The sequence below is a fragment of the Triturus cristatus genome, chromosome 7 (genome assembly GCF_964204655.1).
Source record: "Triturus cristatus chromosome 7, aTriCri1.1, whole genome shotgun sequence".
Lineage (NCBI taxonomy): Eukaryota > Metazoa > Chordata > Amphibia > Caudata > Salamandridae > Triturus > Triturus cristatus.
In genome coordinates this window covers 1079834328-1079850016 of record NC_140590.1, presented here as the reverse complement: position 1 = coordinate 1079850016, position 15689 = coordinate 1079834328, and the positions used below count along the sequence as shown (strand labels likewise).

Below are 15689 nucleotides of genomic sequence, written 5' to 3'. Positions count from 1 at the left end.
CCGGTGCGTGACTACAAGGTGATATACCTCAAATCCCACAAAGTGATAAACATGCCACAGATTGGAAAGGAGTGCCAAATTATGCCGTGTAGAGGAGAGCAGAAAAGAAAAAAAGAGGTTTTTTTCACGCTACAGAAGACGGCACCTCAGTGTTAGAGAAATCATTGAAAACAGTGACAATGAGTTCCACAGTTAGAGGTTCTTAAAGACCGACAGAAGAATGATTGCTCGTGTGTCACGATCAGTTCGGGCATCTAGAAATACCAGTGGTTTTATGTTAAAACAAACTGATCCAATTATGCCATGCCTTAAGGCCGCCAGTCTATTCCAGGAATTCTGAGGGTGTGAATATTATATATCATTCTAGGAGGGACCTAAGTAGCAATTTTTTTATTAAATCAATGGTTTACCCTAAATAGAGTGGATGGCTCTTTTCTTTAGGAGTCCATGTGATTCTGTGATTATAATTGCTTCACAACTAGTCCGTTGTTTATTGAGCACAGATCTGCCCATTCATTCCTTCATCTAAAGGCTATGTGAGTCCTTTGAAGAGCAATGCTGTTTAAAAAAACAGAGAAAATCAATCATCTGTGAGTTTGTCCTGAATTTCTACATGTTACCTAATATTAGAAGAAGAAAATTACTCTCATCATCACCTTGGCTTATATGTTTAGCAAAAATTAATGCATTGTGTATCAAGGGTGTTACTAGGATGACTTTTAAATGAAGGTACGGCGTGGAAGAGATACATGCTCTACTCTAAGACGTGTGAAGTACAGCTGTGTCCTCCTATACATAATTATACACATAGCCCTACTCATGTTGGCTCTATGCTCTTGGGCTGACCTAGCTGGCTGCAAAGTCCCTGGGGCCATATTATCAAGGAACGGCGATAACATTATAGCCGCTTTAGCGGCAGGAAACTGCCGCTAAAGCGGCAAAAAGGGGCTTGATAATATGCCCTTGTGAATTCCCATAGAAGCTCAGGTTCACACAAGAAGTTTAGTTAAGACTTAACCTAAAGATGTGGTCCGTAATTACAGAGCCTCCCCAAAATTACATCGGGACGGCTGGCATACTAGCAGGTGGTAACATTGAAGTGTGGCAATTCAATTCCTAATCTAGTACGCATGTAGTCCTCTGATGTGAAGTACTTTATAGATAAGTAACAGTAGGATATAAACTGAGTGTAGTTAGACTAACACTTAGGATATAGTCAATGATTGAAGGAGCCTATCCGAGGTTCAACAGAGTCAACTAATAAACTGGTTAATAAAAGCACTAAGCGAATGGCGATGTTCTCCTTACCTAGATTACGTATTTTCCTGCTGGCGCCAATTCCATACTCGACAGAAAGTTCGAGTTAGGGGAAAGTTTCCTGTCTCCCCGCAGTTCGTTTATAGCGTCTAGTTTCGTAGAGGTATACTCCTGCATTGACGTAAGTCTATTCTGGACCTGATGGTCATATAGACCAGCACTGATGAAGGTATGCGCCGCCAGCATTTATGGTGATAAGCAAATCCACTGATTGACGTATTCAATAATACTGAATGAGCTATACTTCGGACCTGATGGAGGTATGAAGCAGAACTCACTGCCCTGGTCGAAATTCATGTGGATGAATGGATTTTTCGGACATTAGACTGTATAAATGCAGTTGAAAAAAGCTAAATAAATTCTGCTAAGAACACTATCTTAAATCACAAGATACTAGTTTACAGAATTAAACTGGAAGCAACTGGAAATGTCTCCACCGCTAATAAACATTGGTTCGAAACCGGATATGGTGGTACAAAGATCCAGTAAAAACCATTTGTAACTGGCCAGACATGAATTTCACCAGTAGAAACCATGCTTTCACGACCCGCCTTGTGAGCTCTGGGCCGGGCGTCACTGTCCCCAGTGCATGGACTTCTCTAAACGTAAAGGTGGGCTCATTGAGAGGCACATGTAACTTCAGGTTGGACCGTCTGGCCATTGATGGATGGGCAAAGAAGCGAAGGGAGCAGGTTATATAACAAAAAGTCTAGGAAAGAGAGCCACATCCACAGAAGAGGGAGAAAGTCCCTTACATCTTCTGCGAGGAAGCATCACCTGCTCTCCAACCATTTCAGAAACACTGATGATGTTTTCAGCAAATGGTCTACTTTACCACCCGCAACGGCTGGGCACTGATGAGAATTATTCAATCAGAGATGCCAGAGTTTGGCAGGGACCTCTACACGTGAGATGGGTGAATCCAGTTGACATATTATTGCATGCAGAAGAAGACTGCAAGCCCCCATGGCAACAATTGGATGGAATTTGATTGTTTTTGTTCCAAAGATTGCAGGTCTGGATCCACCTTATAAGCCTCTGTTGTCCAGGACGCCTCTGGAGTGGAAATGTGTACAGGGAGACTCTGATGGGCAGTCAAGGCTCTCTGAAGGGTGGAGGTGCCAATAATACATTTTTGAACTTCGACACCTCAGGAGGCTGGCACTGCCCCCGCTGAAGAAGGTCAACAAACATTAGCCTTTGGTAACTGCACTTACATGGTCAGTAACACAGTAGTGTAGCTGCCTAATCTTACTTCTTAAAATGTGAATGGCTCCTCCTGAACCTTACCAATCTTTCTGAGTAACTAACATGTTGGAAAAACTCTTCCTTCAACTCCACCACTGGTAATTGAAAGGTGAAGTTCCAGCCTATCTGAGATAGCCCAGAAGTGAGCAAATTTTAGGCTCCATAAAATCCTTTTTGTGAGCCTCTTCTCAAGAAGTTTGGGGATACCTGATACTTGAGGGTGACTACATTTGGGAAATATGCATTCTGAAGACTTAGCCATCTAGGAAACTCACACAAAAGAATTGTGAATGGTCTTTGAATTTTTTTTCCCGTGAGCATATTAAGGAGCTTGGTCTCTGTTATTAGATGGCAAAATAAGTCCACTAATACGAAAAGCCTTATTGCATGTCCATGTGTGGAGGAACCCCCTACTCGTTTGTCAAATCTCCCCAAAGCCGCATTGAAAGCTAAATTGGCATACGCGCTGAGAGCCTTCTGCCTTCCCCATCATGTCACCTGGGCAGTGATAAAAGAATGCAGTAAATATCAGCGGCTTCAGGACCTCTTGAACCGGATGTTGTTTTGTTAGATGCGAAAGGACGGTTTTGGCCTACTAATGCCCCCAACTCTTACCTCACAGTGGATCAGCTCTCGACATGATCCCTTTGTTCAAAGTCAGAGGGCGGGCCATAGTATACCTTTCATAAACCCCAGGCCATATTTCTTTAAAAAGACTTGCTTAATCATTGTTCTTGATGCTGACTGTGAATCACCGCAATAAAAGAGTGAATCGGTCATCCGTTCTATAAGTGAATCAGTCAACCTCCCCTAACTTAATCCACCTAACACACTTATCTTCGATTTGCGCAAATCATTTTTATTTATAAGCAAGAGAAATGCAACTTTTATTGTCTGAAATAATTAATCATGCAGAAGTACATACACGTCAGTTTAAAAGTGAAAGCTCTAAGATTTTAAAAACTCTGTTTATTCATTTTCTCATTTGATTGTGTATGTCTCTATGCGTCAAATATGTATCATTGGTGCAGTTCGTTGAATATTCCATCTGTGTAAAATATGGTACAAGAGCTGGGTAATCTCTCCTGCCAGAGCTAATACTTTAGCAACTTCAATAATATTCTAACCACAACTTTGGACTTTAAAGGGAAGTCCCAATGCGCCCATATTTTCAGTGTGTCCGCCACATCACTTACTGTTGTCTTCCAGGTTGCTTTAATTCATTTTCCCTTAGATTCACCATTATGTGCGGATCGCTCCTTTAATCCTAATTTCAGATCATTCTTGTATCCGTGTAGTGACTTCTGAGCCCTGAGGCTCCTCAAACTCACTCAGTATCTCATGGCAAAGTCCTGCTGGGGCTTGCCCATGCATTCCACGCCTCTCCTCCCCATGCAGTACCACGCTTCCGCTATGTATGGCTCTTTTAGCCGAAACATTGGCAAGATCCAAATCCTTTTATCAGCTTGTTTAGCCCCGGGGCGAGGTAATAGTCTCAAATGCAACTGTAAAAGCCACCAGTTTATTCAAATAAATGAATATCTCTTGCAGCGTGCCAGTTCTTACTTATACTTTGCCTTTTTAAGAGCAAGTTGGAGGCTGCTGATGTTTTCCATCACCATTCCTTATGCTCTGCATTTTTTTCCAATGAGAGCACCATTCTTCTATTTCAAGTTGATCCTTCTACCTTCTCTGTGAGAGGCAGCAAATTTTGGCAGTCCATTTTCTGGGAGCACAAATTCTCCCCCCAGCCAAGCTTCAGCTGGGCTAAAAAAAATCTCGATGTGTCCTATCGTAGTTGCCAACTGCCACAGCATCCATCCTATGACACCTTCGAGCACTAACTTTACAAGAGTAGCAGTGGGAACCATCAACCGCACATCACACCTTGAAGAGGGCAGATTCAAAGTAATCAAATAATGATCGGTAACCAATATTTACTCTAGGGACGGTGTACCAGACTACAATCTCTATCACAGAGTGCACCATTACCTTTCAAAACACACTAGTAAATACAGCAACCTTATGCCACACATCTTATAGGGTATCATCCTTTGGTAACTCCTGGCTTGCTTCAAGTCTAAAGGTCTTCCAATTGAAGATTTACCAGGCGGTACATGCCTTCACAATCGCACTTTCATATGCCTTCTTGTCTACTCTTTTGAACATGTGGAATAGAAGATGTGAACTTATTACTTAATCTCAAATCCTCCATTGGCCTTGAAAACATATTTTGTGTTGGCTGTAGTAATTGTCACCAGTGTTTGTAGATTGATTATGAGAACAAGTCTACGACACATCATTGTCCCTTCTGTGATGTCTCTAATACAGATATCTACACGGGTCTTCACCAGGACCTCAACACTCGGACAGTGTTTTCTGTTTCGTTCATATCAGTTGTGATTTTCCTGCTCCTCTTTAGTTTAATAATCAATGAAATTTTGTATTAATTGCCTATCTCTTGACTGATTATTAAATATGAATACTGTACCTGTACTTACTGTTCGGTGTGCTCAAGACATATCTAATCCATGACATCCTAATGTGCTGACCAAATTAGATTGGAGCAGTGAAGCATTCCTCGTCAGTTCCAAGTATGTGCAGAGTGATGTCTCCCATTGACTAACAACTATGGGTGTTTTCAACACAAACAATTAATTATGGTGTGTGGACCACTATTTGATGACTTGGTTATGAGCATGCATCAACAACCGTGAAGTTTTCAGAATGGAGCTCCAAACAACATCAAAGACGAAAAAAGAAAAATATGTCATTGGCTATGTTGTCTGAAATACAATGAGAGGGGCCCCATGTAACCAATAAGGGACAGGGCACCACGTATGACTCAATGTCAAATATATTGTTTCCTTTGGTTGCAAATAACACACACTCCTCATCTGCTCACATACATCGAACCAGAAGCAATGGGAGAAGAAAGTAACAGGATATCGAAACACTATGGTGAACGCTATATTCTCTTTTACCTGTAGGTTCATGAGTTCCCCTCAAATTTTGAACGATTGTGGGAAGTTTTTCAACTCCCTAAACAAGTCCACGCGGACTTATTTCAAAAGCAGGTATTTTTTGTGTAAATTGTTACATAATAAATATTGCCCATAGCAACATATTTGAGAAGAATGGGCAAGATAAATGTATATATATTTTTTCACTCTAGGTTTTTTATTTAAAAAGCAGACAATTGAGAAGTGAAGGACAAGGGGCTGACCAGTAGCGGCAGATATTGCCTGAAGGACCTTATGTATGCATGACAAGTTGATCTTGAGAAACTGACCAAACAGGTATGCTCTTATGTAACTAACCTCTGTGGTGGAAGGGGCGAACAACTGGGTCCATCCTCACTGGGGTTAATCATTTTTATACTTTACATGCTGGTCACAGTTGACTTTGCAGCTAACCTACACCTGTCGAAATAATAAGGCGCTTCATCGAGTTCTTCCACCAGTGAGCGCACTACAAACATCATTTAGTGGCAAATGTGAATAGTTGTTGCAAGGAGAATGAATGAGATGAACAGAGGTTGCTGCATTAGATAGGATGACAGTATGGATGTGGAATTGGCAACCCTTTTCTGGCAAAGGTAGTGGCAAATGGGAATAATAGTTTTTGCAAAGAGGGTGAATCAGATGAACGGAGGTTGCTTCATTAGATATGATAACAGTATGCATGTGGAATTGGTAACCCTTATTTGGGGGGGTATTACTTTGGTGTATGGATACAGAAAAACTTACAGCAATGATTGTGTTAAATTAGGTCAATACAATGTATAGCTTGAATCATATATGTTATAAGATTTTTATGAGCAATATGGATTGCAGATGGTTTCTCTTTTAACGAGGTTTTACGAATAAGGAGAGGAGAAGATATAAGTGTTTGTCCTGAGGAAGTTGGTTTCATTGTAATCACCCACTGAAACGCGTTGACGCCTTGTTTTGTTGTACATTTCTATTATACGAAACTGCATTCTGACAAGAATTGTTTTTTTACATTATGTTGAGTTTATGTATTTGTACTAATTAATGCATTTGATGACAAATGGGATTGTCTCTTTGAAGTTCTTTCTGATTCTTATTTAATTAATTTTGTATGACTCATGTTTTTAGCTATTTTTAAATTAATGTGTTTGTAATTAGAATATATTTTATATATTTTTTTTAATTAAATTGTACCTATAAGTCTTTTGATATCCTGTTACTCTCTGCCCCCGTTGCTTCTGGTTTTATGTATGCGAGCAGATGAGGGGTGTGTGTTATTTGCAACCAAAGGGAACTATATATTTGACGATGGCTATGTTGTCACTGAAGATAGAAAGGACAAATAACTGCAGTTGGTAATACATACTCCTGTCTGTATGTTTTTTGTTGAGTAAGGTGAACCAGGCCAATGTTCCTCCAGGACAGACTCATCTTCAAAAGGCCATGCATCTGGTGCAAAATGCTACTTCAGGCTACTTGAAGGACAGTAGGAGCAGGCTGTGCCTTCTCCCACAGATTCAGAATGCAAGAAACTCAATTGCTCAAATTCATGTCTGCTCCTGAAAGCATGAAGAATCTCAAAGTTCCAGATAAATAAATTAGACTTAGTCCATAACTGTTTTATTTAGAGAGGATTCTAATGGCACCCTTCTCAAGATCCTCTTAAATAATGAAGTCCCCCATATTCCACACAATCCACCATGGACGTCATTTAGGGGTAGCAGCTGCGACCCCTGGCTTGCTCCTTGCGATCACTTACATGGGATTTGCGACCGCTGGCCTCAGAGGTAGCAACATCAGTGCCAGGAACACAGGGGCAGCCAGTAGTTTTAACATCAGTTGGGGTTCCAATCCCTTTGTTGTTTGTATTTATTTTATTACACTGACAGTGAATAACCATATATTATTAACTATTAGTGTGATAAAAAATGGAGTACAATTAGTTGAAATATTACCTGCTTGGCAGGAGAGGCAAGCAATAAATGCTTTCAAATGTAGGTTGTGTGCATTTGATCAAGTGAGAATGTGTTTATGTGAGAGAGAATGTTCATGTTTTTCTAATAGTGTGTGTTTGTGTAAGCATGTGTGTGTGTATGTATGAACATAAAGATAAAATGGCATGTGATGTCACTACTGCTACCCCTGGCCTTTTGGTGAATTGACGGGCATGCTGTTCCTCTTAACAATATTACTTTCTTTTACTTAACTGTTCTCCTGACAGGTATTTATGAATCACTTGACTGCCCTTGTACCTAGATCAGCATAATGAAACTATTAATAAAAAAAAGAGTAAAGGGATGCTTCAAGGGGATCTCATGTGTCATCAGGTGCTGTCTCAATATATTGTTCAGTGATTGGGTCTTTCAATCTTGGTTTGATCGCTGGAGTAGTGCGAAGAATGGAAAGTAAAGGAAGTGTTGGTACTCACTGTCTCACAGACCCTGCCGTCCTGCTGAGAAGCTCTGGTACCGTCCTCCTAAATGTCCCTGCAGTCCCGCAGAGGAGTGCCGGTACTGTAGCTCTGAAAAACAAGAAGTGGTGGTTCTCAGAGAATGACAGTACCAGCCCATTCAAACCCCTGCTGCTTGGGGCTGGCAAAAAGCCTTTGCTTCATTATCATTGAAATTGTGCCCTCTTCCTGAAATGGCTACCTCTAGGCATCAACCGCATGGGTTCGTCTCCACACCTATCCAACCATAACTTCTCTGCGTAGGAATTGCATGTGTCAGAGGGGTCCTACCCCACCAGTATTCCAGAAGAAGATAGCCAATGGGAATTCTATCACTTCCTCCAAAGCCCAGTAGGCCTCTAAAAAGGATCCTGGTGCTTCAGGCTCTTACTATGCAATTTATCCTTCCATTCATTAAGTACCCATTGAATGTTGTTTATTGACATAAATCATGTTTTTTTCACATTTCTTCCATTAATGGCCACACAGTGTTCGACAAGTTGTCATCAGAGAACATTTTCAGACTTCACCTCCTCTGCTCATCTTACCCTCGACCTTCCAACAGTTATTCCTGCTCAGGAGGTCTTGAGGTTGATAATCATGTAACTAAAATATCTCATCTGGGCAGGATGTGAATTCAAGGGTGATACCGCTAAGAAATCAAATATAGGCTGAGTGTCCAATTACGTATCACGTGCTGGAGTAGCTTTCCAAACAAGCACATTGCATAGGTGAATTATGGTAAGGAACTGCTATACCTGTTAACATAACAAAAAAATTCAATTGTGTAACCATGTAGTGCTTTGAGCTTAGACCATGACAATAAAATGCACTTTGAGGTACATCTTGGGACAAGTGTGGACATTTCCTAGGAAGACTCTAAAGCCACCATGAGATATATATTTTTATGACTGCACAGACACAAGTATTTGGTATTTTATTTTTTATGCTATTACTAAACCTAGGCATGTGACTGAGACTCCCAGTAGAACATCTTTAAATAGAAGAGAGGCACACAAGATCTCTTCGAATTGTCCCCTTAAAATTATGGAGGACATTTAAAAAAATTCTCACCATGGAGGAAATCCAAAGGTTGTCTGTGTGAGAGACCTGTACAATTTCTAAGTCTAAAGATAAACATGATGCTTTACAGGAGAAGATCCTTTTTTAACTATTCTCTGCACGGAAAACAGCCTTTCCACGCACGCCTTGACCATACATGGCAAGTATATTTACAGTAAATATATATATATTTATATATACACACACACACATATATAAATATACATACATTTATAGAGACAGCCAGACAGACAGACAGACAGACAGACAGACAGACAGACAGACAGACAGATAGACAGACAGACAGACAGACAGACAGATAGACAGATAGACAGATAGATAGATAGATAGATAGATAGATAGATAGATAGATAGATAGATAGATAGATAGATAGATAGATAGATAGATAGATAGATAGATAGATAGATAGATAGATAGATAGATAGATAGATAGATAGATAGATAGATAGATAGATAGATAGATGAAAAATGTAAGACTGAACCAAATTTAAAGTTTAGGGGTGGGTAGTTGTAAAGGGTGTTCAGGTTAGTTTTATGGTTTTGGGGTGGGTAGTCAAATGGGTGGTAAGGGTGATATTAGGACTTGAGGTGGGCAGTGAAAAAGGGAGGTAAAGTAAGTTTTGGATTGGGTAGTGGTAAAGGATGGTAAGGGTAATTATAGGGTTAGGGGTGGGTAGTGTTAATGGGTGGTAAGGGTAATTATAAGGTTTAGTGGTGGGTAGGAGTAAAGCATGGTAATGGTAAATTTAGGGTTTAGGGTGGATAGTGATAAAGGGAGTAATGGGTAATTTTAGGATTCAGGGGTGGGTGGAAGTGAAGGTAGAAAATGGGAATTTTCGAGTTTATGTGTGGGTAGTGGCAAAGAAAAAGTTAATTTGAAGGTTAGGGGTGTGACATAGTAAAGGGATGTATAGGTACATTTAGAGGTTACGGGGTAGGTAGTGGTAAAGGAAGGTGAAGGTTAGGAGTAAATTTATAAATGAAAAATATAAATATCAAATGAAATTAAAATAATATATATATGTATATATATATATATATATATATATATATATATATATATATATATATTACCTACTGGCGGTCGCAAGTAGGTAGTTATAGTTAGGACCCCTTTTCCATAGGAAAACCTCAACATTCTATTTTGAATAACTTTGGCGCCGGTCGATGAATCCTCGCGAATTTCTCAAAATAGGTGGGGCGCTACGCTCCGCTCCTACCCTGAAAGTCTCGGGGGGATTCGTCAAGCGGGGGCTGAGATAAAAGGGGGGTCCCAAAACGCGTTTTTCCCATGCATTTTTCCATAGGACCTTTAGAACGAGCTACAGCCCGAACGGCTGAACAGAATTACTAGAAATTTGGCAGAGAGGTAGTCCCTAGGTCAAGGAAGTGCCTTTTGTAGGTTTGGTGTAAATCTGTTCAGTAGATTCTGAGAAAATAGCCTTTAAATCAATATATATATCTGAGCCCGCTTAAGGTACGCTTACCGTACGCTTACCGTAAGCGTACGGTGGCGTGCGCGAGCGCGATTCTGATTGGCTCTTAGATCTTAGTAAACATTCGAATCGGCCGAAACCAGGAAGCGGCGTCCGCCATTTTGTCTCTCGCACTGAGTGTTGTTTATCAAACATGATGGCCAAAAACATGTTACGGGGCTGTTTTGACAACTCCCTCCCACATAGTCATGTTGAGGGAGTCCCCAAACATCCCCCAAGAGCAAAAACGGTTTTATTTTTTTTTCGGCAATTTCGCCGAGTACGCTTACCGTACGCTTACCGTAAGCGTACGGTAAAAAAATAAAAATAAAAAAAACACTATCCACACTTACCCCACCCCCTGTGCTTTTGGTGGCCGTAGGCCACCAAATGTACAGGGCTTATTAATAGGTAAAAAAAACTAAATTTTGGCAACATGAAATTATAAAATCGAAATAAAAAAAACACTATCCACATTGACCCCACCCCCTGTGCTTTTGGTGGCCGAAGGCCACCAAATGTACAGGGCTTATTAAAGTTGATAAAAACCGTGCACGGAACGAACTGCATTAAGTGGGCGCGCACGCCTCGAATGGCGTAAAGTAACTTAGCATTTAAAAAACCGTACAAATTCACTGAAAAAACCATAGGTTTCACACACGTTATAGTTAGGAATTAGCATTTAAAAAACCTTGCAAATTCACTGAAAAAACCATAGGTTTCACACATGTTATAGTTAGCGGAAATTTTACTGATAAAAAACCTGTGAAATTGCCCCGTTATAGTTAGTGCTGGCAACTATAACTCACGCGACCGCAATCTTCTGCTGATGACATATGTGTCTTTATGAAAAAAAAATATTTGTAATATATGTATAGCTAAAAATGTATGGAAGAAGACATGGGCAAATAAGTGTCTAAATACAGTATTAGCATCAGCAGAGGATTGCGGTCGCATGAGTTATAGTTGCCAGCACTAACTATAACGGGGCAATTTCACAGGTTTTTTATCAGTAAAATTTCCGCTAACTATAACATGTGTGAAACCTATGGTTTTTTCAGTGAATATATATATATATATATATATGCAGTAAACCTTTCTTTTAGCAATCCTCTGTGATCCGGATCAAGAAGGGAACGGACTCCACTTAGTTGTACCAAGTATATATATATATATATTATCTACTGGGGGTCGCCAGTAGATAGTTATAGTTAGGACCGAGTTTCCATAGGAAATCTCAAAATTCTATTTTGAATAACTTTGGCGCCGGTTGACGAATCCTCGCGAAATTTTCAAAACAAATGGGGCGCACCATTCAGCTTCTACCCTGAAAGTCTTGGGGTGATTCGTCAAGCGGGGGCCGAGAAAAAGGGGGGGTCCCAAAACGCATTTTCCCCATGCATTTTTCCATAGGACCTTTAGTCGAAGGTACAGCCCGAATGGCTGAACAGAATTACGTGAAATTTGGCAGAGAGGTAGCCATATGGTCAAGGAAGTGCCTTTTCCAGGTCTGGTGTCAATCTGTTCAGTATTTTTTGAGAAAATAGCATTTAAAAGCATATCAATATCTATACGCGCGCACCGTGCACGCACGGTGCCGTGCGCGAGCGTAATTCTGATTGGTGGATAGATGTCAGTAAACATTCGAATCGGTCGAAATCAGGAAGTGTCAGCCGCCATTTTGTCTCTCGCAGTCTGAGGCAGTGAAAAACAAAGGTGGAGAACGTGAAAAGGGGGCAGGGTGGACAGTTCCTGAACCCCTAGCCTTTGTCAGGGGGTCACAGAAGGACCCCCAAGGGTGAAAAAAACATTTTATTTTTTTTTCAAAAAATCGCGGGGTGCGCGCACCGTGCGCGCACGGTAAAAAACCTTTAAAAAAAAAAAAACATAAGAACGTGAAAAGGGGGCAGGGTAGAGAGTTTCTGACCCCTAGCCTTTGTGAGGCATCAAAACAAATCACAAAATAATTTGTTTTTGTGATTTGTTTTGATGATATAACAGTCACTATGTCTTTTTCAATGAAATATTCTATTGTATATTCTTTTGTTCACTGATTTGTAAAAGTTACCATATATCAAGTTGTCACATATGACATTAAACTAAGATAGAAAATAAAAAATATCAAATGAAGAAATAAAAACTATATATTTTTCTAAATTGTGTATGAAGATTCTATTTAGTGGTTACATTTATGGTTTATACCTGGAATACGTTGTGATGTATGTTTATTCACTTGCTATAGTACTTTACCTACTAGGCCCCATAGCTGCCAAGCAACCTACGATCACATACTGCCGTGCATTTTCCTTACGGGATGCATTGGTTAGGAGTAGCCCTGAAGTCATGGTTAAATCTAATTGGCTCACTGACATTAAGGGTTTCTTTAAATGCAGCACATGTAGAGCCTGTATGAATTGAAATAAGCTTTATTTCGATAAAAGAATATATTAAAAAGCACAGACAAATGTAACATACAAAATAAGCACAAACCAGAAAAGTACAGTAGCATCCATAGATCCCAAGTTATACAGCAGAAGTTTAAAAAATTAAAAAAATACATATAAACACAATAAATAAGACAATTTAAAAATTTGAAAAATGATGGAGTATATACATAAAGGGATCAGTCATCCAGCTTAGCTAGAGTCTGTGAGGGCTTTAGTTCTCAACAGCCAGGACCACCTCAAAAATTTTGCCAGAACACAGGCATATAAGGGTCGAGCATCTGATTTAAGAATACGCAAAGCTGTGCGGTGGTCACGTGTTCCCAAAGTTTTACATAACGGAGTGAGCCAATAGGATCTTGGGTTTCTGTATTTCGGGCATGCAAATAAAACATGCGCGATCGATTCAATGTAGATTTGATATCAACACCACTCAAGTCACCGCCTCCTTTCGCACTGAACCTATTACAATCAAGAGCAGAACTGAGTTAGCAGTTTACGTACTACAGTGCAGTTGTGGTCTTAGATATGTGGGCAGCACCAAACTTCAAGTACATATGAGAATCTTACAGCATTTGAGGGATATCGTCAACAATGACCCGACACATCCGGTAACCAGGCATTACAAGGAGGTTCATCACAACAACCTCGAGAATCTCAGATATTTTGTCATTGACAGTGTACCACCACTAAGACGCGGACGCAACCGTGAGAAAAGGCTAAGGCAATTGGAGACATGGTATATATTGGAGCTTAACACTACGTCACCATCTAACCTAAATATAAGTGAGGATTTGTATAACTACCTATAAATGCTGCTTCTCAATAGTAATCACTGTTCCTGTTTTCCCTCAGGTGTCAGCATATTGTACATGTCTGCGTTGATCATTCCGTTGTTCTGTCATATGTATCCTTGCATTTGAGCAGCTATGTGTGCACAGTTCTGCCTTCATGTGATAGCATTTTGTACCCTCGTGCATTGACATTTCCTTGTTCCGTTATCTTAGTTTTTGTATTTAAGCAGTCAGATGTGTAAACGCTGTCAGTTTTTTGTCATATGCATTTCAATTAGCACCTAATGAGTGGGTGTTGTAAGGCTGTGTTTTTATAGTGTATTCCACATTATTTGTTCCGCTTGGAACTTTTTGACATCCACCTTCTTACTTATTTTGTACTTTCACTTGGAGTTTTAGTATTTCACACTAGACTCCAAAATGAGCTAGTTTTTCTAACTTTATATTTTTTATACTAGAGAACTCACTTCAATTATACTTTTAAATCATTTGACCCTTTGTCGCTCAACTTAACAGAAGAGTAAAATGTGGCTTGGGATGTCCTACAGCTAGATTTGAAACCAGTAAAAAGATGTACATTGGTTGCTAACCAGTTGATGCGTATATCCCTTCATTTAGGTCTAAGAGCATGCAAAGGCAGGTCTATAATGGCAGGCTTATAACTGACCACAGAGGCGCCCACACTTTGAAGAGGCTCCTACAAATGAGCCGTATTAATTTTATATTTTTACCTTTACAAATGTGTCCCTCGCTTGTAGACATGGTGGCTGTCAATCGCCGTGACAGTGACAGCAACGCTCTTAAGGTAACCATTAGCAGACCTGGGGTTTAAAACCAATTGCATGGTACCTCCAAGCTACAGGGAGAACTGACATTCTCGAATAATAATCGGGCCCACAAATCGGCCTCCATCTGTAGGGATACGGATACATTGGTAAAGATCTATGGGCAGGCCGCTGACACTCTGGAGGCGATGAAACCCAGAGGCTCTTTAGATCTAGACCCTGTGTCCATACTCAACTCTCATGAATAATAAACTAAAGGCATTTTTAACCAAGGGTGGCAGCAGGGCCATCAAATCACACCTACGATGCTTATAGTTCAACAGCCACTGTAGATTGGTCAGAGCCAACCTAATAAAAGTAGGAAATAGAACTGAAATACCTATAAAGATACACTGACTTTGTCTGGGAACGTGGAGTGTGGGAGGACCTAGCAGAAGCAGTCAGGATAGGAGGGAATAAATAGTTCAGGGGCATAGTAGCTCAGGTATGCTGTCTCTTGTATTGACTATCACCTGCAACCAGAGACATGGGTGGAACATTTTAATTGGGTAAATGCACCTAAGATGAATACCACATTCAGAACTGCAACAGAAGGGTCTGCCTCACATGAAAGGGTAGTCTTCTTACTCACAGATATTCTAGAGGCAATAAAGGCAGTTCCACTCCATAAAGCACCTGACCCTGACTCTGTCCTTAGGGCATGTTCCTATTGGAACAGCTTGTTTGGGCCACCAATTTTCATCTGCTTTCCATTCTACCCTGTAAGGTGGCCCGATACCCAGGTCTTGGCAGACCACCAAGTAGGGGCTGATATTTAAACAGGGCAGCAAAGACGACCTTGCCAAATACAGACCAATTAGTCTAATTGATGCTTCTGAGAAGGTATTTTGCTGTCTCTGGAGTGGGTCCGTGTGAATTCCATACTTTCAGAACTGCAGGTGTGCTTATGGAACAACATTAGTACAATAGAGCAAATTCTACATGTCTGCAGCAGCTATCGGAAAACAGTAAGTTAGGCAGAGGCCACCTGTACGTGTTTTTTGTTGATCTAAGTTCAGCATTTGACTCGATCCCTAGGGCGAAATTATGGGAAGTCTTGA

The 15689-nt window shown here is 40.4% G+C and overlaps 1 protein-coding gene across 3 annotated transcripts in view; it reads right to left on the bottom strand.

The window, feature by feature from the left end:
• The window catches only part of HTR4 (5-hydroxytryptamine receptor 4), a 1182210-nt gene that overhangs the window by 8281 nt on the left and 1158240 nt on the right, over window positions 1-15689 (bottom strand). For 2 of the 3 annotated variants that reach the window (XM_085618193.1, XM_085618194.1), the window contains exon 7: window positions 7987-8079. The exons of the other annotated variant lie outside the window; for it this stretch is intronic. In XM_085618193.1, coding sequence (XP_085474319.1) covers window positions 7987-8079 — 93 coding nt within the window. The remainder of the gene's footprint in view (window positions 1-7986; window positions 8080-15689) is intronic. 3 annotated transcript variants of the gene reach the window in all.